This window comes from Mustelus asterias, chromosome 10 (assembly GCF_964213995.1).
Source record: "Mustelus asterias chromosome 10, sMusAst1.hap1.1, whole genome shotgun sequence".
NCBI lineage: Eukaryota > Metazoa > Chordata > Chondrichthyes > Carcharhiniformes > Triakidae > Mustelus > Mustelus asterias.
The window spans coordinates 79,382,971-79,409,482 of NC_135810.1; the positions used below are offsets into that span (position 1 = coordinate 79,382,971).

A 26,512-nucleotide genomic window follows, 5' to 3' on the forward strand; every position below is an offset into this window, starting at 1 on the left:
TAAACCTGTTGGACTTTAACCTGGTGTTGTTAAACTTCTTACTGTGATCTCCAATGTGCACAGGGGACCAAAAAGGAGGTTCTCCACGCACCCTCCTCCCCTTGCTTGCTCAGTGTGCTAGGTTTTACCTGACAGGCTGGACATTTGGAGCTGGCCTCATCTGCAGTCAGTAAAATTCCAGTGGTGACGGGAGGGGACCTTTAGATGGCCCACAGGCAAGCAGACAGCCTGATAATTACTCTGTCACTGGTAAAATTGCAGTAGTGGTAGGCTGGTGAAGGTAGACAGTGGAGATGGTATCACAGCAGTGGCATCGAGTTTTCGGCCCTCCCCTCATCCTGCCTCCCATCCCGCCTTCAAGGGATGGGGTGCTGTAAAATTTCAGCCCACAAATAACACCAAGCTCTTCTTTTGCACAACATCTCTTGATAACTACCCCACCCTAAGATTCATTTAAAGATTTGACATTAACACAAATAAAAACAAGCGTCCAGATATCTTTTCAATGACAAGTTTAATTGTTAAAGCATTTTATTATTGAGGAAACACAGGCTGAAACCAAAGAGTGTTTTGTGCAAGACTCTCTAAAGTCAGTGAAGCATAACCAACAGCAATACAATAGAATATAGCTCCATCAAGATAGGTGTTGGGGAAAGGAGGCAATGGCAGATCAAAATGCCACCTGGGCCCAAAAACCAATGTGTTTTGTAATAGCAATGCTAAATGCCACATGGTGTGTCAATTTTTGGGAGCTGTGCATATGTTAAGTTGGATAGTTAGAGGTAACAGCTACTAATAATGGAGTGTTATTTGGAAAAAAGTGCCTGTATTCAACAATCAATAATGCATCAATATCTTGTCACAACAACTACAGGTTGTAGCCTGCTATTACTGCAAGCTCTGAATCAGAAATGCAAAGACCTCTACAATACAAGAAAGGTTATATCGTTGCAATGTATATGTATTTCTTATATATCTACCAAAAGTTAAGAAGTCTTAAGTTTTAAACATTATTGCTCAAAATTTCATCTCAACTATCAAGGATAACTAGATATTGTGATATTAATACAAACCTATGTTAAAATTGAGTCTAATTCAAATTGGGTTATCATAATATTATTTAAACTTGTGACATATGCACTAGCGCTGAGCACATGTACTCTTTCCTATTCATTGATTTTGCCAATGGGCATCTTCTGGCTGTATTTGAAAATATAAATTCACTTCACACAAATAGCTTCCATAGTTGACTCCATGAATAGTAGCACATTAAGTTCCACCACTGGCAAAATAACTGTGCTGCTGGTAAGATCAGTTTGAGAATTTTTGAGAAGTACATGCGGCAATTTAATCTTATGAGATAACCACACTCTAGTATTTGGTAGATCGTTGTCTTTTTACACCATCACCTGGTAACAATAAATTGGTCCTGCAGAAACCTAGTAAAATTGAAAGCTTTCTCAAACCTACTGAAGTGAAACATGTGCACACATATACTTTGGCGTAGAAAGAACATTACCCGATTGTGCATGCTCAAGTACATTTAAATGTCAAAATGTCCCTTCCTTCTTGGGGATAAGAAACATGGCATAGTACCAGCTTAATTCAATAACAAGATTTAGAGAAAATCTCCAAATAAAAAATGCAGAATATAAAAAGTTTTAATGTATGCATTAATAAAAAAAACTTGGTATTTCATAATTTTCAGGCACATTAACAAAAACTGATGTGATTTATAACTGAAATCAAGTGATAAATACAAACATTTCCCTGAAAGAGACACTTAATAATTATGCAAAGTCTTGTGTAACCAGGATTAGCACCCTTGTTTAAATATATGGCTTATTATACAGCTATAGAGGCAGTGCATTCGGCACCAACTGGATGATTCATATAGTTTAATACACAGGTTTCATCCATCCAAGCAACCCAGAGGGAAAATGGCAGCAAGTAGTAGGATAGCAGTGATCTAGTTGATAATCAGAATACCACTGATATGTGATGTTCTTGAAAAAAGTTCGAAAACATGAAGGTTGAACTGAAATTGAAGAACAGTTAGTTTCTCAGAACAAGTATATAACAGTATCATCACAATTTAACTATTCAGCTCACTGTAAAAATTTATATTTGGAGTGTGTGGCGATGAACACCATTTAGACAATAAAAATGTCCAACATCAGCAAAGAACAACTGCTACATTACTTTCATAACATAAAACAAATAAAGGCAGATGTTAAATGTAAGTTGGTAGAAATATTAATATGACTGATGGATTCTACAACAACTGGTAATAAAATCTGAGTTTCAATAACAGGATCAATAGTCCTTAATAATCTGCCAGATTGTTCGGGATACTGTGCAAGCAAATGTCCATTTTGTTTAGCAACATACATTTGCATCTTTCTAATTCTGCTATTTGAGTTCAGGTAACTTTCTGTTGCGCTTTACAAGAGCATACTTTGCATAAAGTGGTCTTGAGAGTTCATATCAACTTAACACAACAGGAAGAGAAGGAATTTTAAAGAATAGTTTGAGAAAGTAAACTCTTACACAGAACACATCTCTCAATACGTTACATTTATAGGATTGTAAACATTGCATAGTAAGTTTGCAAAAATGCGATGGTGTTCATGGGAAGCTTGAAAAATAATGCAAGGAAACAATTTAAACATTTGCAACTAACGGCTTATTACCCTATAAAGTAGATGCTTACTTCCTGAAAAGCTGTAAGAAGATTGTTGTGAGTGGTTAGAGGAAATTGAAAGAGAAGGGGGACCACACACATCAAAAAAAGGTCATGTAAAAAAAAAGTTGAGCTTCTTTCCTCCCTAAGGGAAGATTGAAATTGCAATGAGGGGTATCAGGGCAGGTTGAGAAAAAAAATCTTTAGATAAACTGCATTAGATTGGGAAAACAATTTGCTACGATTTTACATGCTACAAGAAAGGATAATTCCTTTGGTACTTAAGAAAATCATTCCTCTCATTTTTTAAATTCAGTTTGTCAACTGGAATTAATCAAATCACACATCAAAAGATGATTGATTTCACTATCACAGTATTGTGAAATCTTGCAGTATGCATTGCTGCTGCCATATTTGTCTATATAATAGTTATAATAATGTGATTAATTCAATGAGGCTTTCCTTATCTGCAAAACCTTTCCTATTCAGCGACTTTTCAATAATCAATTGTGATCAGCAATAAATTAGGAGCAGCTTTTCTTGTGGTACAGTTAATTGAAACATTAAGTGTGGCTGATCTTTCAACACCATAGCTATGGAATTTTAGTATGTATTTAGACATTAGCATGAGATATTAACTTACTATTGGATTGTGTATTACTTGGAGCTATGGAAGCAAGATGGATTTCATTTACAGATTTTAAAACTTAAAGATGTTAGCCAGTCTATGTAGAATGCTGAAAGGGAGGTTATGAGACAAGAGAAAACATACCACCACCATTCTACATAAATTAAAAAAGTATCTTTATTTCTCAAAAAAATAAATATTTAGCTCATCATTTAAATATGTATCTGCCATACAACATATTCTTGGTTTATTCTTTGATGGGATGTGGGAGTCACTGGCAAGGCCAGCATTCGTTGCCCATCTCTGTTTGTCCTTGAACTAAGTGACTTGCTTGGCCCTTTCAGAGGCAATTAAGAGTCAAGCACGCCATTGTGGGGCTGGAGTCACATGTAGGCCAGACCAAATAAGGATGATATGTGCCCCTCCTTAAAAAGACATTAATGAACCAGATAAGTTTCTGCGAATATCAATACTAGCTTCATGGTCACGGAGATTAGCTTTAAATTATGATTTTATGAATAGAGTTTAAATTCCACCAGTTGCTATGGTGCGATTTGAAACCATGTCCCCAAGAGGATTAGTCTGGGTTTCAGGATTACTAGTCCAGTGATGTTACCACATGATCTTCCCAACAATAGCATTAGCCAATTGAACTTGCAAAATTTAGAAGAAATAGAATTAAATAACTGGTGTCTTTGTAGCCACCAAAGCAGCTATTCTAACATGCTTACCTTATAAAGTGAGATGCAGCAAATTAATAGCTGGAAGACAAAGCAAAGAAACAAAAATAATTAGCAATGTGTATTTTGGCAAATTGATTTGCAATGCCTTGTTAAAATAAATTTACAGTTTTATAGATGCTATGCTTTTTGATTCCAGGTTTCCAAAATAATGCAATAAAAAAATAAACAGCTCACCTGAAGTTTACAAGACTAAATTTTTTTTAGACTGTAGTACACAAAGTTTTAAACGTAGCTGCTCTCACCAATCATTAACTTCAACAGTAAGTTCCTCAGTCACAAAGACCTACAGGAACCTAGGTTCAAACTCTAGTTTGTTCTGTCTTTGCCCTCAGCCAGGGTGGGCAAAGCAAGCTAAGCTCCTGTGCTGTATTTCAATCCAGTAGCTTTGGTGAAGCAATTGTTTGCAGAAGCAGAATGAGGTCTTCATCCAATAGTACAAATCATAATTCGCAAGTTTTGAAGATTTAGTTATACATTGAGCTCCAGAGTTAACTGACTGTATATAGCCTCTCCCCCCACCCCTGCCTGATAATTTGGTTCTAACCTGTATAATCAGAAATATTTTCACTTAATGCTGTCTTAAAAGAAGAAACATTTCATTCTTAGTTGGCCTGCAGTGCGGAATTGGAACCGATGGGTAACATTTTTCCATCATTGAACAGAAATGCTCCTCCCGTTCCATTTAAATAAATTGATAATTTATGCATGCATTTGAATGTGGTGAAATATCAGGGAGATATTGTCCTGTGTAAACTCATGCGTCATTGTATTTCGGATGAGAAAATTTAAATTACATATTAAAAAGTTGATCATAATTCTCATCTGGTGATGAGCTAAAACAAAAACATCAATCTTAAACCAATACAAAATAAATCTATACACGTTAAACACAGTGGAATAGCAACGGTCATGGTGCATTTTACCATACAAAACATAACTCACATTTAACAAAGACAGAACAGGTAAAATTCCAAAAACAAAATTCCCAGAAACTTTTATGATTACAGAATAGGAGGACAATCATTCAACTCATCATAAACAGCACTAGAAATAGCTAGACTAATCTGGTTTTCCTGCTCTGAAGTTTTATATTCAATTGTTTAAATCAAATTCCTTCTTAAATTACATGATTAGTGCTGCTTCAGTAGTTACTTGTGGCATTTCATTTTTTTTTTAAACTTTATACACAAAGAAAACTTGTAAACTAACTTTATTTTGCTTCTCATACTAATCACAAACTTGCGCTCTTTGCCACTGATTCACAAACTAATTGAAATAGTTTTTCCAATTAACACTCAAAACCATAAATTTAAATTATTTCATCTTCATAGCTCTAGTGAATATAATACTAGTTTTCTTCCATATCTCACATTATTCAAGTCACCATCATCCAACTGAATCAACATTTAATTAGGACTCCAACATCCCATGGTGGCCAAAGTAAAAATAACCAAATTAACCTCTGCCTTGCATAAATTTGAGATTCACCTTCATGTCTTTGCATTCATTATATCCAAAATGTAATTTGCCATTTATTTTAAAATGGTTTTTCGCACCAGCAATTTTGATTCGTTGACTTTATTTTTTAGGATATACTTCCATTCTTTGTTCTCCTCCCTTAAAATATACTGCTTCATATTAATGTTATTTTGCATTATTCTGTGACTGCTGCAAACAATGGCACTCACTTTCTTTTATATACATTGCATCAACAGGAAATCAATTAGTAAATGTCCTCAGATAGAAAGCAAATTTTGCAGACATTGCAGAATATGTGGAAACTCATCTTGCTTATAAACAATTAGCTTTCCTTCCCCTAACATTTTGTCAAGCGCACCTTCATTTTTTTCATCCCTCAATTACCAAAAATTAAAAATTCAAGTTTCTTCTTTATTTTCATTCACTTCCTTTAAATCCCAAACAGTATGCCCCATCAGCTGCCAAAAAGACCCAGTAGCAAACTTTGTTCCTAGGTATTAGACCATTTTGCTTGCTAATCTAGATCTCAATTTTCCTTTGCTGTTGGCAATATCCCTCATTAAAATGGCTAAGTGTGATTGCACTTAAGGGAATCTTTTACTATTTTTGCTATAAATATTATAGGGAAAATTACAACTTTTCTTAAAAAGCACAGTTTACATCAAGATTGTGCCTACTTTTTGCGATCCTTATCTTTCTTGAGATTCATTTGTGGCGCAGTCTGGAATGCCTGGCCTTGAAGCAATTCAGTTGCAGCCTTCTTCTTATTGAATATACTCATCTCTTCATCCAAGACACTTTTTTTTTCATCCAACTTCTTTCTTTCTTCCTGGTGCATTTTCTTTAAATGTTCAAATTTGTCTTGCAACTGTCGAAAGGTTTTTTAAAAAAATGGTCAATAAACTCAGGTTCCACAAGATGGCAGTAAATCCCAAACATTTTCTCAGTACAGGGCCTGCTTATAAAATAAAGTAAGAAGTTTCACAACACCAGGTTAAACCATGCATAATTCATGTATGCAATCTTAGCCTTATGTAGATCCTTTCCTTCTCTCTTTCTCTCCACTCCTAATCTTCATTTTTGTTTTCATTCCTCAATTATGTGAAATTAAAAATTTAAATTATTAACCTCCTATAAACCCCAAGTAGTATGCACCTTCTCTTGCAAAAAAAAAAGAGTTGGTAGAAAAGTTGCTCCCAGGTGTTAAAGTCATAGGGGTCCACAACACAGCAAAAGCCTGTTGGCCCATTACATCTGCGCCAGTCAAAAACAATCTAATTCGACTACATTGCTTGCTACTCTAGATCTTAATTTTCCTTCTCTATTGCGAACAAACAATTTTGTTTAAATTAAGTCAAACATTAAAGATGAATTTTCAAAGGTAAACACATTTTAGAATGGCCAAAATTCAGGCCATTTAAGTTGACAATAAAGGATCAATTGCAATGATTCAACTGACAAAGCTTCATGAACGAGAAATGTCACTTTCTATTGCCAAATCAAAAAGCTGAACAGAATCATACTACAACTGACAGTGAAAGTTATAAGATCTTTACAGAAATTAGATAATCACTGGACAGATCAGCCTAGTTCGTCAATTTAACACCACACCTGAGAAAAAGGTTAATAGCAATTTTATAACCCTGCGTTTTAATAGGATAGAATCCCTACAGTGCAGGGAGAAGCCTGCACCGACAACAATCCCACCCAAGACCCATCCCCGTGTCCCCCTGACACTAAGGGGCCAATCAACTTGACACACACATCTTTACTTTTTTTTGAAAAGATGCTAACACTCGATTTAATCCTTGCAAGTACAATCATCCAACTATTTATTTACTATACCCAGTATTCTTACTTCACAAATGCAAGCACTTTACTAAGTATGAATATGCCAAACTTGTCCCAAGTGCAATCCACCCAGCAAGTTACAGCAGCTAATATATTCAATGAGACATCACACAATGTCCTAATTGCTTAGGACATCACACAATTTCATACTGTTCCCTTTTCTCATGCTGTAATGCTGCTGGACTATTTCACTTAGTACTATTTTGATAATTTGTTGAACAATTGGTCCACCGTTTATCATGTGGAATTATACTCGCTCACTGCACCAAATGAATCTGCAGAAGGAGGCCATTCAGCTCATCAACTCTGCATCAACCCCCTAAAAGAGCATTCTACCTCGTCCCACAATCTTGCACAGTCCCTCTTTTCAAGGAACAATCCAATCCCCTTTTGAATACCCTGACTGAACCTGCCTCCACTACCCTCTGAGATTAAGACTACATGGGTGCAAATGTTCCAGCTTTACACACAATCAAAGATGCAATTTTAATCACTGATTTATTTTTTAAAAATCAAAAGTTTTCGGATAAAATGTTTTATGAGACAGTTTTCATTTTGTGAAGTTTGATTGCATTGAATTTCTACAGCTCTGAACTGAAAACTACATTAGCAAATTGACAATACATTATAGTTAGGAAATAAAAGTATCTTGTTATACATCTTTCATGGTACTTATTTTCTTTTAACTGAACAGCTGTGGCAATAAGCTGAAATTTCTCCAGTTATTTTGGTGAGAACTCGATTGGGGTGTTCTCCCAATTGGCTGCTAACTTACAGTCATAGAGATTTACAGCATGGAAACAGGCCCTAGTTTTAGAGTCCCCTATCTTTGGGAAAAGATATTGACTATCTAGCTGATCAATGCCTCTCATTATTTTATAGAGCTCTATAAATTCACCCCTCAGCCTCCTATGCTCCAGAGAAAAAAGTCCCAGTCTATCCAGCCTCTCATAACTCAATCCATCAAGTCCTGGTAGCATCCTAGTAAATCTTTTCTGCACACTTTCTAGTTTAATAATATCCTTTCTATAATAGGGTGACCAGAATGGCACACAGTATTCCAAGTGTGGCCGTACCAATGTCTTGTACAACTTCAACAAGACGTCCCAACTCCTGTATTCAATGTTCTGACCGATGAAACCAAGCATGCCGAATGCAGAACTTCAGCAGAACATTGGTGGAAATTCCTTTACAGGTGAATCCAGAGTTCTGACTGAAGATCTGCCGAAATCATAGCAACTTAAAGAGTGAACACCCAAGGAAGTTCCATTAAATTTGTCTTGTAATTAATTAATTAATTAGGGGAGTGATGCACAATGAAATAAGCCTCCGAGCAGTCCATTCCACAAAATGGATAATGACAGAAGGAAGATTTTTCAGAAATTGAACCAATTGTAAAACTGCACACAATGTCTGTCAAGACCTTTTCAACTGTTTTGCTAACCCGTCACTGCAAGTAACTTGCTCTACTAACTTTGGTACTTGGGTATTGTACTACATTTGTGTATAACATAGGATTAGAGTTTGTGCAAGTTCACATATTATGGAAAGCAAATCTTTCAGTACCTCCCTCTCTGCCTCTTTTAACTGAGACTCTTTTTCTTTGACTCGCATCACAAACATTTGTCTCATTTCTTCTTCCTTTCTCTGAAGTTCACCAAGAAATTCATTCCTCTTTGCTTCATATGTTTCTTGAAGGCTGGAAGAAAGTATTAACTAATTATTTAAAAAGATTCTGGGCAATGATGTCAAAGTTACAAATGTGCTGATTTGAAAATTTCAGAACTCAAGGTGATTCCACGAATTGAAGACTTTTCATGAATCACATCCATTCAATTGTTGCAAAATTAACTATTAGGATTGGCAAAATTATTTCTACAGTTAGTATACCAAGAAAAAACATTTTCTGCAATAAAAATTGATTTTCATTTGGTAATTGACTGACTTTAAAGTTAGGATCATCAGTGAATCAATAATTTTGAGAGTCTGCCACACACAAACCAGTTTTAAAAATCTGAAAGATGGCAATAACAGAATCAGAAACAAATAATAGTATGAACTCTAGTTACAAGCAAAATCATAGTTTAAAAACATGCACACATCCTAAACTAGCTAAACCATCAGCTAGTAAAATATATTATATTCTACATGACAGCATTATCATCTATTACCATTTCATGCAGGAGTATGTCATTTAAACATGGAAGTCAATCATTATACAGAAATACAGTTTGCTAAATATTAAATTTAACTGGATTAAAAAAATGTTCAGTAGTCAAAAGTTTGTGAAAATTGACTACTGTAGCTTGAAATTGCATAGGTTGAAACTTGCAATTTTCATTAAGTGAGTTAGATGAACAATGAATGAATTTAAATTTGATGATTAGGAAAACTTTCCAACGTATGACATGCTCCAAAATATTCATCTCTTATGGAGTTGTTATATGCTGAGGCAAGCAAGAAAAAAAAAAATTGGTCACATGATATTAGCACCGTCATGCGGAATATAATAAACTTGACCAGCTGATGGTTAAGGTGTGTGCATGTTTTAAGTCATAATTTTGCTTGTAACTAGTTTACATTATTAGTTGTCTCAAATTTTGTTAACTGCCATCCTTATGACGATGATTTTTAAACTTGTATATGCAGCAGACTCTCAAGATTGACTGACTGTTGACCCTAACTTCTTATGGTCTGTAATTTAATAAATGATAATCAATCCCATTGTAGAAAATGCTTTTTCTTAGAATGCTAATTACAGAAATAATGTTGCCAAAGGGGGTACAGACAGAAACACAACATTTTTCATTCATTTGGTGACGATAAAGGATCCTTGGGATAACTAGATTCAATGTAGTCAACTTGATGCTTGTAATTGAGAGAGGTTGTAACTGAAGGAAAATGAGCAAGCTAGATGAAATTATTTGCGTGCCTTGATGCCAACATTGACATTACCAGATTTCTCTTACATACAGCACAGAAGTTTATAGCATGGAAACAGGCCCTTCGGCCCGACTTGTCCATGTCGCCCTTTTTTTTAAACCCCTAAGCTAATCCCAATTGCCCACATTTGGCCCATATCCCTCTATACCCATCATACCCATGTAACTATTTAAGTGCTTTTTAAAAGACAAAATTGTACCCGCCTCTACTACTACCTCTGGCAGCTTGTTCCAGACACTCACCACCCTGTGTGTGAAAAAATTGCTCCTCTGGACACTTTTGTATCTCTCACCTCAAACCTTTGCCCTCTAGTTTTAGACTCCCCTACCTTTGGGAAAAGATATTGACTATCTAGCTGATCTGTGCCCCTCGTTATTTTATAGACCTCTATAAGATCACCCCTCCTATGCTCCAGAGAAAAAAGTCCCAGTCTATCCAGCCTCTCCTTATAACTCAATCCATCAGGTCCTGGTAAAGCAGAGGAACATAAAATTCATACTGAAGCCGCTATTCCCCACGAGAGACCAAATAACCCACGATACATTCTTCAAGTAAAAGAAATGGTTATTAAACCAATATTGTCCAATAAAAATTGCCAACCAGCTACAAATGCCACCATAGGTCCTTTTTGCTACATGCACTAATTTCAGTAGCAGACACCTTGCATACATTCACTCGTTGATAAAATGTACTACTTGTGTGTATTTATTTAAAACTTCTATTACCCATCACTTATCAAGACAGAACGAACTAGAAAAAAAAAAGCTTGTGCATACTGTTCTTTGTCATACTATTTGAGCAACAAATATGCAAAGATATTAAAGCACTCATGCATACACCATGTCAATCACAATATGACCTATCACTTCCTATGATATCAAGTTGCACAGGTCTCGCCTCAATCACAGCTCGTGGGTTCAAGCCCTATTCCATGACTTGAGTAAATAATCTTGGTTGATGATGCAGCAGTACTGTACCTGCAGTGTCAGAAGTGCCATCTTTCAGGTGAGAAAAAAATTAACAGATCATTTATCTCAGCCTCTGTTGCAGTTTGCTGTACATTAATCGGCTGCCATGTTCCCTTACATTGCAATAACAAATACGCTTTAAAATTACTTAATTGCATATAAAGCACTTAGGGATGCCCTGAGGTCATGAAAGCCCAAAAGTCTTTTCCTTCAAGAATAGAAGTTTTTGCCCCTTAATGTCCTGGCCAGTATTTATTGCATAGTCAGCATAAATGACAAATTAAGCACTTTTAATTATCATATTGCTGTTTGTGAGATATTACTGTGCGCACTTTGACTTCCAAATTTCCCTGCATCATAATAGCAATTTTCAAAAGTAACTAATTTGCTGACAAGTACTTTGTGGTCTCCTTCAGCACTATAAAAACATAAACTCTCCCTTCACTTACACCAGATCAAAGAAAAGTAAAAAGAATTAATGGAAGTTTTAGCAGTTAGACGAGTGTGGAGAGAATAAATAGAGCTAGACTTCCATCTTGACCCCTTTTTATTTTTTGTCGTCTTGGTTTATCCCAGTGCAAACAATCCTCCCTCCCCTACAGGGCCATCTGTCTTGTGTTTGCTTTCACTGTGTACTGTTTTGTTCTCCCATTAACATATTCTGCTCTTACCTTTATGCCACTATCAGCACTTCTTTAATCTTCATCTCGTGTCCATGACAGCTTTGTTGGTCTCACCCTAGCTCCAACCTATCACTGTCCTTCTATAATGCCCCACCTCCTCCAATCAAATAATCCATTACATTTCTACCCTCTTTAGTTCTGATGAAGAGTTATATGGACTCAAAATGTTAACTCTGCTTCTCTTTCCACAGATGCTGCTGGACCTGCTGAGTTTATCCAGCATTTTATGTTTTTATTTAAGACTTCCATCTGGCTCAGCAGTGATGAGGGATCATCAACACAAAATTGACAAAGGAGGAGGCTGGAGAGATATCTTTACACAGCAAATAAGGCGGCAGGGACCAGAGCATCTTTTCAAGCAAAAGCTGCATTTTCAAAGCAGAGGAAAATACAAGGTTATTTTGTACCTGACTGGCTTGTTATTTGGATCTGTGTCTTTGAATCCCATTTCTTCTAACTTGCAGCGACGATACAGCTCATAATGCCGTGTGTGGGTCTGTTCTCTCAAGTCTTCCATATTCACACAAACAAGCATCTCTCGCAGCTTCACAAAGTCACTGTGGTTTTCATTTTCAACTGAGATAAATTTGAACAAGTCATTTTATTTATACATCTTGAAAATAAGCTGTACACTAGTGGGCATAAAATTTAAAACTTACATATCCCTTAAATTTCAAAAAACTTCACTACCATGCCAAAGATTAGACTTTAGTGCACAAAGGCGGCGGGTGGTAGCATTATTGAACCTGCCAGGCATTAGAAGCTTTCTGAAGAGCCATTAATGACTCTTTAATGACAGGCCACGCTGATCAATTAATAGGTGATTATTCCTAACCCAAGCAAATTTAGCTCAAATGCACTTGTATTCAACATTATTTTTTGAGGCAAGGAGGCACTCTTACTGTACCAAAATACCTGGACTCGCATCATCCAACATAGATTCCTTTTGATCACCTTGGATCTGCAACATCTCAGGAACCAGACCTTAAATCCTTCCATGTCAAGGATAGAGTTGACAAGTTTGGTACCATGTGTACAATCAAGGTTAAATTACTTCCAAGGAAAATCACACCACTTGCTGACTTGTCTAAGGGTTTGAACTCAATCTTGCCAATGCTAACATCACAGGTAAAGAAAGGAGGTTTATCGTACAGAACATGTCATGCGCAATCTCTTAACTCTGCAAAAGTGACAGAGGAAGAAAATTCTTCCTTAAAGTTCAGAGATTTGGGGAAAAGAATCAGACTTAATCACCCATGTTTTTGACAAGTTGTTGAGAAAGAGCACAGTTCACAAATAACTGAGAAAATGACGACAGATTACACATAACATTCAAGAAACATCATCACTCATTATTAACCAGTCGGAAGGATTAGCTTGAAGTGTCTGGCAGTCTGATGCAGCTGCCTCAACTTGCCTTCTAATTCTTGTTGGACAGTCCAAAGCAATTTCAGAAAACAGAGGAATGTTTCATATTGCAAGGAAGCAACAGTTCAACAGCAACTCATTGATGCTATTGACAATTCCACACCCCCAGTTACACACAATTCCCTAATCCCCCCCAGGCAGGAAATCATTAACTATGCATTGGTACATGTGCAGAAAATGCTTCCCCCTAATATTGTGGTGTCGACAGTTGCAGTCTAAATTACAAGATAACATCAGTCCAGATGCTAACTTTAGTACAATGAAGGGTTTAAAATGGTATCCTCACAATTGCCAAAATTGTGAATCAAGATAGATTTACAAAGCATAAAGACTGTCTCAGAATTCTGGCTCAAGCAATTCACACATGTAGGCCAAAGCAAAACTGAGAGATCCTTGTTCACAAAGCCCACTTTGAAATCCTTTTTGTAAGAAGAGTTCACAAATGTAAGTCTTTTCAACAAACACAATCTATTCAAGATTATTTCAATTTAGAACTATTGGCTAGGCATAGACAAATGGGAGTCGTGTCGTAAATACTGATTATTTCTGCCATCAGTATCCAAGGGTAGGTAGTCCTTACATCTAACATTTAAGCAATCAAGGTTAAATTACTTCCAAGGAAAATCACACCACTTGCTGACTTGTCTAAGGGTTTGAACTCAATCTTGCCAATGCTAACATCACAGGTAAAGAAAGGAGGTTTATCGTACAGAACATGTCATGCGCAATCTCTTAACTCTGCAATTTTTTTTCGTAATTAAAAAAAATACTGTACATCTTGGGTTTCTGAAATATAAACAGAAAATGCTGGAAATAATCAGCAGGCCAAGAAACGTCTGTGGAGACAGGTAGAACATAATTTTATAAAAGCAAACTGCTGATGCTAGAATCTGAAACCAAGAGAAAATGCTGGAAAATCTCAAGAGATTGGCAGCATCTGTAAGGAGAAAAAAAAAAGTTGACGTCGAGTCCAGATGACCCTTTGTCAAAGCTAAAAGGCATAGAAAGTGGGAGATAGTTATACTGTAAGGTGAGGGAATGAAAGATGAGCCATAGCCGCATAAACAAGGGGAAAGACTGCTAATGGCAGTCCATAGAGAGAATAGAAGATGTGAATGGCCAAACGGCAGAGAAGCTGAAATCAGTGGGTAAGCTGTGACAGATGAAGATGTGGGGGGAGGTGGGAGATGGGTGGGAGAGAGGTAAAATTGAGAAAAAGGGAGAAAGGGGAAGCAAAAGGGGAGAAAAGGTAAGGAAAGGGGGGATAAAATAGACTGGGTGATTGCTTTGTTGAGCACATTCACTCACTCCAAGACTGATGCACAGTGGTAGCAGTGTGTACCATCTACAAGATACATTGCAGGAACTCACCAAGGTTCCTTAGATAATACCTTCCAAATCTATGACCACTACTATCTAGAAAGACAAGGGCAGCAGGTGCATGTGAACACCACCACTTGGAATTTCCCTTCCAGGTAACACTCCTAACTTGGAAATATATTACTATTATTTCACCGTTGCTGGATCAAAATCCCTAATAGCACCTGTGAAAAGTGTGCCTACACCATCTGAACTCAACAACTCCAAAAGACAGCTCAGCACCATGTTTTCCTGGCAATTAGTGATGGCAATAAATGCTGGCCGAGCTAGCGATACCCACATCCCCCTTGAAAGGACAAAAAAATACAAACAGGCAACCAATCACTCCACAAATACATTCAAGAGGCAATTTCATCCTGCTGCAATAGCCAAATAAAAACTACACAAAAATTGCTCCGAAACCAAATAGATCTTTCTGCCATCATAGCCATATCGTCAGCACCTTCCAAGGAAACTGGAATCCAACTGATTGCAGAGAACTTAGAAAACAAAACTTTTAAAAGGGGCAAAATTCAGTTCATTTTGACACAACTTTCCATCTTCTTACAACTCTTAAAGATTTGATGAATGGGTGATTTGATTCAATATTGTCAGATTCCATATTACAGCCTGTACCCAGATGACAGATGTGTTAATGGGATAAATGGTTAAACCATTACAGACTGATGTCTTTTTCCCTTTTGGGCTAAGTAAAAAGGTGGTTAGAAATAGGAGTGATGCTAATAAGGGGCCAAAAAGAGGTTTACAGATGGAGGTAAAGGGGCTTGGCAGAATTACCAAATAACTACTTTGCATCTGTCTTTACCAAGGAAGAAGATACTGCCCAAGTAATAGGGAAAGTTGAAGTAGTTGAGACAATGGATGGTTAAAATTAACAGAAAATGAGTTATTAGAAAAGTTGGCTGTACTTGAAGTTGATAAAGTTTCGAGAACTGGGTCAGATGCATCTAACGATATGGACAGAAGTAAGTGTGGAAACTATGGAAGTACTGGCATAATCTTCCAACCTTTGTCAGGTACAGGGTGGTGCCAGAGGACTGGAGAATTGCAAATGTTACAGCTGTGTTCAAAAAAAATGCAAGAGAAAGCCCAACAACTGCAGGCCAGTCAGTTTAACTTAGTGGGAAAAGTTTTAGAAACAATAATCCGGGACAAAACTAACAGTTGCTTGAACATGTGCAGATTAATTAAGGAAAGTCAGCATGGATTTACAAGGAAATCGTGCTTAACAAAATAATGGACTGTTTTGATAAGTCAACAGAACTAATGAGGGTAATGTGACTGATGTGATTAAATAGATTTCCAAACGTGCCATGGTAGATTTGTCAGCAAAATTGAAGCCTATGGGATATGACTCTGCTGCACATTTTGAACAGTTCCTTTAAATATTTTCCATTATTTACCACCATTGCTTTTAGTCCATTTATTCCCTTAATCATCTCTCCCCTAATAATTATGTAATTGGTTTTGTTTTTAAGTTTAAGATGCCAATTTGGGACTGGTGCATCTGCTCACTTCACTTAACAAGGAATGCAATTGTATTATGATCACTTATTTTCCCTGTGGAGGATATTTTCACTTGAGATAACTAATTAAACCCATCTCATCACATGATACTAGATATAAAAAAGCCTATCCCTAGTTAGTTCCACAACACACATTTGCAAGAAACTAGAAGGAAATAATTCTACAAACTCATTGGTCAAACTATCTATGCCAATTTGATTTGTTCAGTCTACAAGATTATTAAAAATGCATGATTATTACATTGGAACTTATAACAAAGGCAATTATTTCCCGTTTAACTCTGTCCAATGATTAGTCAAGGTGGCGCTGCAGCGTGGCGACCTTTTGCGCGCTGTGCCCATCATGTCCTCTAATTCTATCTTTCACTCTCATTCTATGCTTTTAAACTGTACTCTAACTCTTATGAATTTTCTAATACTCTAATTCAATCTCTTACAGATTTGGCGATCTTCAGGACTGTGAAGCTTCCCTGCTGCAATCAGACTTTTGAATGGAGCTACTTTAAATTAAGTTGATCTTTCTCTACATCCTAGCTAAGACTGCAACACTACATTCTGCACCATCGCCTTTCCTTTCCTACAAATGGTATGCTTTCTCTGTATAGTGCACAAGAAACAACACTTTTCATTACGTGACAATATAAATCAAAACAAATAACTACTGTTAGCAGGCTTACAAACTACTCCCACCAAAGTTTTGTCTCTTATTTTTCTAATATCAACACATATGGATTCTACTTCATGATTTTTTGTGCCAACATTTTTTCTTACTGATATCCTTATGTCATTATTTACTATCAAGGCAACTTCTTTTTTATTCTGCCAGTCTTCTCAAAACATTTACCCTGGATGTTTATTTCTCAACCCTGGTCACCTTGTAACTATGGGGGCGGTTCTCCCAAAAGTGCTGAATTGGCAGGAAAACTGTTCTAGATCATGACTGGTTTTTCAGTGCAGCTTCAGACCTGAATCCCTCCCATTCTGTGCATTGTGGAGGTCACAATCGTGAATCTCATTAAAAACCCAGGGGGTGGAGCCTATTCGCGCCAGAGTCTGACAGCTCTGGAATTCGGCGCATGCGCAGTGGCCCCCCGATCTGGCAGTCTTCCCATTTGCTAGCCAGCTCAATTGCTGGCCAGCCTGGGACCACCACAGTACTGCCCCTCCAGCACGCCTCACGGCCCGATCACAGCCCCCACAACAATTCCCGGGCCAGCCCTAATTCCCCCGTCCAGCACCCACCCCCCCCACCCCCAACACTTCCTGGGGTCAGATCGCTCCCCTCCCCGCTCCCCCCAACCGATCGCTGGCGTCCCTCCAGCCCAGACCGATCCCAATGCAGAGTGGCAGCGGGACCCCCCACACCCACCAATCACCCCTAGGTCCTGCCCACAATAGGACCCACGCCTTGGCACAGCTCGATGCCTGGTGGGCAGTGCCAAGGTGCCTCTGGGCATGTGTACTTTGCCACTTGGGCAGTGCCAGGGGGCACAGGCTAGCATTGCCAGGGTGCCCATGCCCAGGGGGCATCCCCCCCACTGCCCAAGCCCCTGGGGGGCCCCGATTGCTCCCCTCACTCCAGCAGGTCTCCCGCTACTTCCCCGAACGTGAGGAGCTACTCTAAACCCCGCCGGAATGAAGTATTCCTGGTGGAGTGGGAGATGCTATTGGGCCCAGCAAGTTCCGTGCCAGGCCCAATAATTGCATTTAAAATACATTCAAATTATATTTAAAACATATTCAAATGACTTACCTCACATCCCGCTGGTTTTCTGCGCTTTCCCGATGGTGCCATTTTCTTCTGGTGAGATGCACGCATGTCGCAAAAGCTCATAGGGGACCCACGAAATGGCCGACACGCGCATCTCCTGACCCGACAGAAAAGTTGCGGGTCGCAATGGGAGAATCGGGCCCTATATCTCGTCTCATTTATGGCAATTAGATGCAATCATGTCATTAGCTCAGGTATCTCATTACATATACTCTGCTCTCTAATTTGCATTCACTTGCTCTTCTACTCCCATCCAAAATAAAAAAACAGAAATCATAAAGTAGTTCAATGAAGTTAAATAGCTGGTGAAGCAATTAGCTTCTCCTTCCAACATTTTTTTTATTATTGTAATTTTTTTCTGTTCTAGAAACATAGAATTGAAACATAGACGATAGGAGGAGGAGGAGGCCATTTGGTCCCTGCTCCGCCATTCATCACGATCATGGCTGATGATGATCATGATTATCCAACTCAATAGCCTAAGCCTGCTTTCTCACCTTGTACAACTCCCCATGGATACTGCCGAGCTTTAACCATTTTGTTCCCAACTTTCACTTCCTCTGTACTTCCAATTACAGCGAATGGCAGATGACCCTAAATTTCAAGGCACAAAACAATAAAATCCATTCTAGTTAGCTGCATAGAAAAATCTGATATTCTGTGTAGATTCAGTATGATAGACACTTAAAACCATTTAATTTTAAAAGGAATTAACTTGTTCCAACATTCATTATTGCAGAACAATGCAACATATTGCTAAAGTTTAATAGAAATATTAAAATATAAATTACTTTCAACTATTTAAACGATAATTTGACAAATGCTGCTCTTCAAGCAGTCAAGTTAATCAATCCCAGAAGTGGCTAGATGTACCTGTGCCATCTAGTCAAATTATTAAGACTTCTCTCACAACTTCAGTTCAAATACTCAAAATGATTAGGGGTTTTATTCAATGATTGATTCACTTTAATTCAATGCGGCTTTATACACTAATACAATTTGCATCAACATACTTACATTCATGGTTGAATTAATTTTTGCAACTGTTTCATCATCTATCGGAAACTGATAGATCTGTACCCCATTGCTAACCAGTTCACTCATTATTTTGATTTTAAATTTATGAAGTTCATTTTTGGCGATAGTGTCTGCCTTTGCAATAACTGGAATGATGTTCACCTGTGCAAAAAAAAATGAAGAATACAGAATTCATCTCCTTAAGATACTATCTGAAGTTAGAATTCATAAAATTCTATAGTGCAGAAGGAAGCCATTAAGCCCATCGAGTTTGCAACAACCCTGCAATAGAGCATCTTACCTAGACCCTCCCCTCTAATTTATCCCCGTAACCTCATGCATTTATCCTGCTAATCCCTACACATCTTGGGACGTTAAGGGGCAATTTTGAAATGGCCAATCCACCTAACCTACACATCTTTGGACAATTCAGCAAGCTTATTGGCAAATTAAACAACATAACAAAAGGCATCTCTCAGCTGTGCAAAATCTCAAGTAGATACTGTTGCTTATATATTAGTCTCATGTTTTACTTGACTTCATAGCATTCAAAGCTCCACTCCCATGAAATCTTACTAACCAATGCTAGTGTTAATGTGAAAAAATACAATACGGAACCTAGCTATGGTTTTAAAATGTGTTGTTTCTATTTTCATTTTAGGTTTATACCCATTAGTTTTATTGGAAGTAGATCAATAGCAAATGCATCACTAACTAGACATGTAACACTAAATTTTCTTCAGTATCAACTACAACTAACAGCTTGTAAGTGCATGATTTATATTATTTTTTTAAAAATCCAATTGGAAAGTTAGACCATCTGCTTCTCAGCTCAGTGTTCTTTGAATAAATCTTGCAACTAATATTTTCATTTAAAATTTATTTTAATGTAGGAATGCAACTCCAGTTTATGGATAGTTAGTGTAACAGATGTTTCTTGATCACTGAGCGGCTAGATATACCCAAGGGTCCACAATGGTAGTCTATCACAGGGCTTCTTAACCAGAGTGCCTGTGAAAGGGTTTTAAGAATTCTGCTATAAATAACCTACAGAATTCAAAAGCGTCAGATTTTTGAAAGTGGGGGAAAAAAACACTATTGTGTAAAGCTGAACAAATTGGTAGCTTCAGCCTCGAGTCAGACTGTGTTAAATGAAGAAGGGGCAAAGAAATAGGCATCAGTGGAGGTTGCAAGGAGTTGTTGGAATCAAAGGGTTGTGGAGGAAGATAACGGAATGTGAACGTTATTAACTTTTAGGGTTAACACTTACCACTGTAAAATTCAAACGGTTTACAAACTAATTTAAATATTTTGTGCTGTCTAATTCCACTCCCACCCCTATTCTCTCAGGCTGCCTTCAATGTTGAGTTACATTGCAGTAGTTCCAAGGGTGTTGGTTGTCCATTGATCCCTGCCCTCATTAAGTCTTCACTTGTAAGCCTATACCTTAAATGTTAGTAGTCTTGCTCTACAAAGGAGGACATCATAAGCAAACCTTATTGTTCACACCCAATGTGATATTTATAAATTAACTGTTTGAGAAGGCAAAGAAGTTGCTCAAAATATTGGACTCCCAACATTTATCCTGATACAAGAATCAGTGTTCTGTACTTCCCAACATGTCAGCACTCAAAATGTTTAAAAAAAAGTAAAGATTTTGGATAAAATAATATTAAGCAAATTAAAAACCATCTGTGGATTGAAAAAAGCCAATATCTTTCCTTCATTATTAACTCTGAATAAATCAGTGCCAATGGAAAAATCAGAATATTGTTATTACCTGCTTTATTGCACTATGGACTGTTTTGGTGGTATAATTAATTTTCTAATAATTCCTTTGTCATTTTCACCCCCCACCCCCACCGAAGACTAATTATTTTTGCCATGATCACCAGAACAATTCAGGCAGGCAGCATTCTTCCAGGACTTGCCTACAGTACTCTTCAATTCACTGATTGGAGGTGGAAATGGACACTTTCATTTGTCCTTTTTTGGGAGACAACAAGGCTCTGTTCGTTACTACTTCAATGCAGAAACTGCCACATTTATTGAATACAGTAACTCATTAGCAAAATCCTACATATTTCAGCCATGGTACAACTTGGAATTTGAACATGCAATTCTAGCTCAAGTAGGCTATGAGGTCAGGTCAAGCTACAATTAAAAAGGGAATTTATATGGGTGGTGATTTTGAAGTATTATAAAATTATACATTCAATATTGTTGCAAGAATTCCATGGGTCCATTTAAGACTTTTTTTGAGAAGCATATTTTATGCAGAAAGTGTTGTTTCAAAAATAGTGGGCACATTGTTAAAAGTAATTTTGCACATCTTGAATCAAAGCTTTCAATTAAAATCAATTTGTACCAGCAACTCAACATACATACACACACATGCGAAAAGTAAAAACTGATCCAATAATTTTGATACTCAAATTTGTTCTGAAGTCAATGGATCACAGCATTCTCAGATTTACAAAGAGGCAAAATGGAAACTCACTACTTGGTTCAACTGGTCTATGCTGGTGTTTAGGTCCACACAAGCCTCCTGCCACTCTAATTATCTTTTCCTACCCTGCTCTCACATCCCTTTATTTTGTAGTCATATACATACTTCGAACCACACCTTAACTGCATCAACCCCCTCTGCTTCAACTACTCTAGGTGACAGCACGTTCTATATTATCACACTATCTAAAGCAATCTCTTCAGTTCTTTATTTGATCTGCTAGTGACCAGCTTATATTTATACTCTCTTCACCCTCAAGTGTAAATGGTTGCTCCACCTCTACCCTTTGTAATTCTAAAGGCTTATATTAAGTCTTAGTCTTTTTTTTCCCCAGAAAAATAGTCCTAGATTTCTCAACCTTCCCTGATAGTTGCAATCTCTCAATTATGTACATCTTTTTTGCACTTTCTCCACTTTGCTTCTATGTAAATCTGAGAATGCTGTGATCCATTGACTTCAGAACAAGTTTGAATATCTGAATTATTGGATCAGTTTCTACTTGCTGCACGTGTGTGTGTGTGCATATGCTGAGGAGTTGAGAGTATAAATTTCTCCAATGCTTTGATATCCTTTTTGGAGTAATGTCTGCTCTCCATTAAGTTGCAGTCTAATAAAGTTAATTAAACACATCCTTATTTTTGTATTCAACCATTGAGAAACTTAATTTGCACAACTTTCAGCTGTTTTATCATGTACTGCTACATTTAGTAATTTCTGTACTTTAATTACTTTACAAGGGCCTCCTTAACCTTCCCACCAAAGTCATCATCCCACACTTTACTATATTTAGAACATAATACACTTATTTGCCCACTCAGCCAGCTTGTTTGTCTTGTATAGTGAGCAAATAAATAGTAAACGTAATGTGATTGGTTAGTCAGAAATTACCTATTGAATCTACTTGAAATTTTTCAGGAAATTACTGGCATGGTGGATTGTGGGGAATCTACAAAGTCGTTCATTCGGACTTCCACAAAGCATTTGACAACATTCCGTACAAGAGATAATTAGCAAAAGCTGAAATGCACAGAATTGGAGGCAATTTTGTGAAAAAGGCAACAAATGGTTGGGAGGTTGGAGACAATAGGGATACCCCAAATATTCTTTGATTGACAGGTTGTAGCAAGTGGCATTCCCCAGGGTCTGTACTGAGGCCTCAGTTTTTCATATATAAAAATGATTTGGATGAAGGAACATAGAATTGTGTGCCCACATTTGTGAATAACAGCACATTAGAAGGCTCAGCAAGTTGCGTAAATGGAAGTATTTACTTACAAAAGAGACATAGGATCAGAAAAATATTTGAGGTTTTATGGAAATGATTTAGGTGTCCATGAATCACTGAAAACTAAGGGCAGGATTTTTCAGATAGGGTGTTTCCTGACCAGGCCACCCAAAGAGTTGGCCTTGCTGATAACAGCAGCCCCACCAGCCTTTAGCACCCCAGTAGTGTTAAATGGCTGGAATCAAAGCTTTTATCCTCACTTGGATACAGAGACACTGCCTCAAAGCTGCCAGCCAGTTAGACTGACAAATAACTCTGTAGTTCCAGCAGCCCCAATGGTAGCAGTGGCCAGTACTGGGACTACAAGCAGTGTCCAGATTATGTGGCCTTCACCACACACGACAGCGCAGAGTCGCTGAGCAGAAACTGATAGCCAAGTTCCGCACACATGAGGACGGCCTAAACCGGGATGTTGGATTTATGTCACATTATCAGTAACCCCCACAGCTTGCCCCCTGGACTTGCAGAATCTCACTAGCTGTTCTGTCTGGAGACAATACACATCTCTTTAACCTGTGTTTAATGCTCCCTCCACCCACATTGTCTGTACCTTTAAGACCTGGCTGGCTGTAGGGATTCGCATTCTAATTAGTATTCGGTAACTTGATTTCTGTGCCTCTGTGCACTGTTTGAGAGCACATTTCCACTCCATCTGACGAAGGAGCAGTGCTCCGAAAGCTTATGGTATTTGCTACCAAATAAACCTGTTGGACTTTAACCTGGTGTTGTGAGACTTCTTACTATGTTCACCCCAGTCCAACGCCGGCATCTCCACATCAGATTATAAATCCCAGAGTCCAAGACCAGCTAAGTGTATGGGGGCAGGAAATGGAGCTGAAGCCTTGTGGGTGTAGGATTAGGGATACTCAATGTAGAAAATGGAACCTTGAAGGAGATGCCCCCCTTTCTGTCCAAGGTCCAAGTAGGGTGACCTGCCAGGCTTTTCTTCTGCCCTGAACTCCTCCTGCCAGTCTCAAAAGTGAGACAGGGCAGGAAGCAGCTCTTAATGGCCACAAGAGCAAGGCCCTTGGCCTTTCCTACCCCACAAAAAAATTGCAGACAGGTCAGGAGTGGCCAGAAGGGTAGCGGAAGACCAACTCGGGAATTTTACTGACTTCCTTGCCTGCAAACCTGCTGGTAGGAACGCATAAAATTTTGCCCTAATATACTGGTATTAAAAAATTTAAAAGGCTAATAAAACTTTGGCCCTACTCATTCTCGAATGTTAACCCCTTGAGACGAAGTGGTGCTTAAATTTGTTTAGAACCTTAGTTGGACCCTACTTGAAGTACTCCTTTCAGTTTTGGGCAACAAATGAAATACTGATCATGGAAGGAGTATAGTGAAGGTTCACCAGAATACCAGCATTTAAAAGCTTAGACAAATTGCATGAATTGTTTATCATCTGAATTTAGCTGTTTGAGAGGTATCTAACTCAGGTATTTAACCTGAAAAAAAGAGATTCAATAGAATTAACTACAGAGAAACTATTTCCTTTGGTGAGGATATCCAGAACAAGAGGACATAATCCTAAAATTGGAGCCAGGCCATTTAGAAATTAAATCAGGATGTACTTTTTCAACATGGTGTAACAGAAATATGTAACTCTACCGAAATGATCGCAGGCTAACTAAAAATGTTAACTTTACCAGGTTTTTACTGTCTTAAACTAATTTGTTGCCATTGCAGTAATTTACTATTTCATTTTAGCCAAAAATGATCACTCTTTTACAAAAAGTTAGATTTGATAGAAATTTTAGTGACCTTTACTAAGTTTAAAGTACTGGATTTCTCCCCGCTACCCTTGAGCAAATTTCAAAACTCCACAAAAATTATACAAAATAAACTTATTTAAATACCAATTACAATTCTTAGCAGTAATTTACATTCAGTTTTCTTCTAACACAATTCTGAAATCTAAGATGAAGCTTAAAACAAATTAAGTGAAATGCACATATGAAATCTGAATCCTAGTGACAGCTAGAATAAAAGTATTCCATTACAGCTCCTGTCCTCATCACACATCAGGCAACATTAGCCTTTTATTAATGTATCTGGGTGGCACTATCACATTTAGGAAACTTTCAAATCTGAAATATAGGTAGCTGAGCCACGAATTAGCTTTGAGGTTATTAAATCTAGCTTTGAGGTTATTAAATCTAACTAAATGTTAAACTTGCTTTGATAATTAAACAGTTCAAACCCAGTAGGGAATGGGGTTAGAAAACTCTAATGGGAGCTGGGTCTCCGCCCATTCCATTTTCTCCCTTCCAACCTTCCATTTTCTTCCCCCCTCTCCCCAAGGCACTTGAAAGTCTGGTGGGAAAAGCCAGCAAGGCAGCTGGCAGGTTGCTCTTCACTTGTCCCGCACAAGACAACACTGACAAAAACAGAAATCATAAAATTCTACTCAATATCTTGGGAGGTCCAACAGAACTTCACTTTCTAGCTGCCTTAAGCAAGAGAGGCAAGGCAGACAGGAGTTTTGCCAATATAATTCTGCAAAGCAGCAAGGCCCAGCAATACATTACATTAAACATAATATGCAGGAAAAGGTAGAAAGTCATTTGTTAATATTAAACATGACAACCCATGGTTAGTGGGAAATGTATCAATTTCATTATTTTTACATTACACCAAGGCAATTATCAATGTAATTAAATTTACTGATCACAACTGTTGCTCTGTATATCCATACACTGTGAAATGAACCATTGAGCTGCCTTTGAAGATTGTAGTGCGTTCACAAATGATACGTATATCCAGAGAAGAGCACAAGGAAACTAATTTTAAACACATCATACAAATAGAAATGGATCTAGTATGCAGGCACATCAAGTAATCAGGAAAGCTGCCATTGTTTATTGAGGGGGAAATTGATTACTAAAGTAGGATTCAGTTGCATGGGGTACTGGTGAAACTTCATCTGGAATACTGTGTACAATATTGGTCTCATTTAAGGAAAGGTGTAAATGTATTTGAAGCAGCTCAGAGAAGGTTTAATAGACCAATATCTGGAATGAGTAGGTTGTCTTATGAGGAAAGGTCGAACAGGTTAGTCTTGCATTCACGTGAGTTTAGAAGGGTAAGAAGCAACTTGATTGAAACCTTTAAGATCCAAAGGGTTCTTGTCAGGCTAGATGCGGAGAGAATGTTTCCTCTTGGAGAATAATCTAGAATTAATGGTTACTCATTTAAGGCAAGAGATGAAGAGAATTTTTTCTCAGGAGGGCCATGAGTTTTAGGAACTCGCTCCTCAAAAGGCAGTGGAAATGGAGTATTTGAATATTTTTAAGGCAGCGCTTGACAAGATACATGATTAACAAGGGAGTGAAAGGTTATGGGGGGTACGCAGGAATGTGGAGTTGGGGTTGCAATTTAGATCAGCCGTGATCTTATTGAATGGTGGAGTAGGCTTGAGGTCGAGTAGCCTACTTCTGCTCCTAATTTGTATTTTTGTATGATCAATTTGAGTCTCAGACACCTAGAACACTTGTGGTTGATTGATACCAATGAACCATACCCAGATTTGTAATAGGTACGATAAAACCAAAATGGTACACTACAGTTTTATCATTAAGTCAAAACATGAGTTTTTAACAGTTCTTTAGATTGTTT

General features: G+C 37.7%; 1 protein-coding gene across 1 annotated transcript in view; it reads right to left on the reverse strand.

Annotated features, from left to right (window-relative positions):
• Positions 1 to 497: 497 nt before the first annotated feature.
• septin10 (septin 10) overlaps positions 498 to 26,512 on the reverse strand; it is a 52,269-nt gene continuing 26,254 nt past the window's right edge. Inside the window, exons 5-11 of the mRNA XM_078222002.1 lie at positions 19,101 to 19,262; positions 18,581 to 18,677; positions 12,386 to 12,554; positions 8,951 to 9,083; positions 6,211 to 6,401; positions 4,043 to 4,072; positions 498 to 2,038 (exon numbers count right to left, since the gene is read on the reverse strand). Of these exons, the coding sequence (XP_078078128.1) occupies positions 4,066 to 4,072; positions 6,211 to 6,401; positions 8,951 to 9,083; positions 12,386 to 12,554; positions 18,581 to 18,677; positions 19,101 to 19,262 (759 nt within the window). The 3' untranslated portion in view covers positions 498 to 2,038; positions 4,043 to 4,065. The remainder of the gene's footprint in view (positions 2,039 to 4,042; positions 4,073 to 6,210; positions 6,402 to 8,950; positions 9,084 to 12,385; positions 12,555 to 18,580; positions 18,678 to 19,100; positions 19,263 to 26,512) is intronic.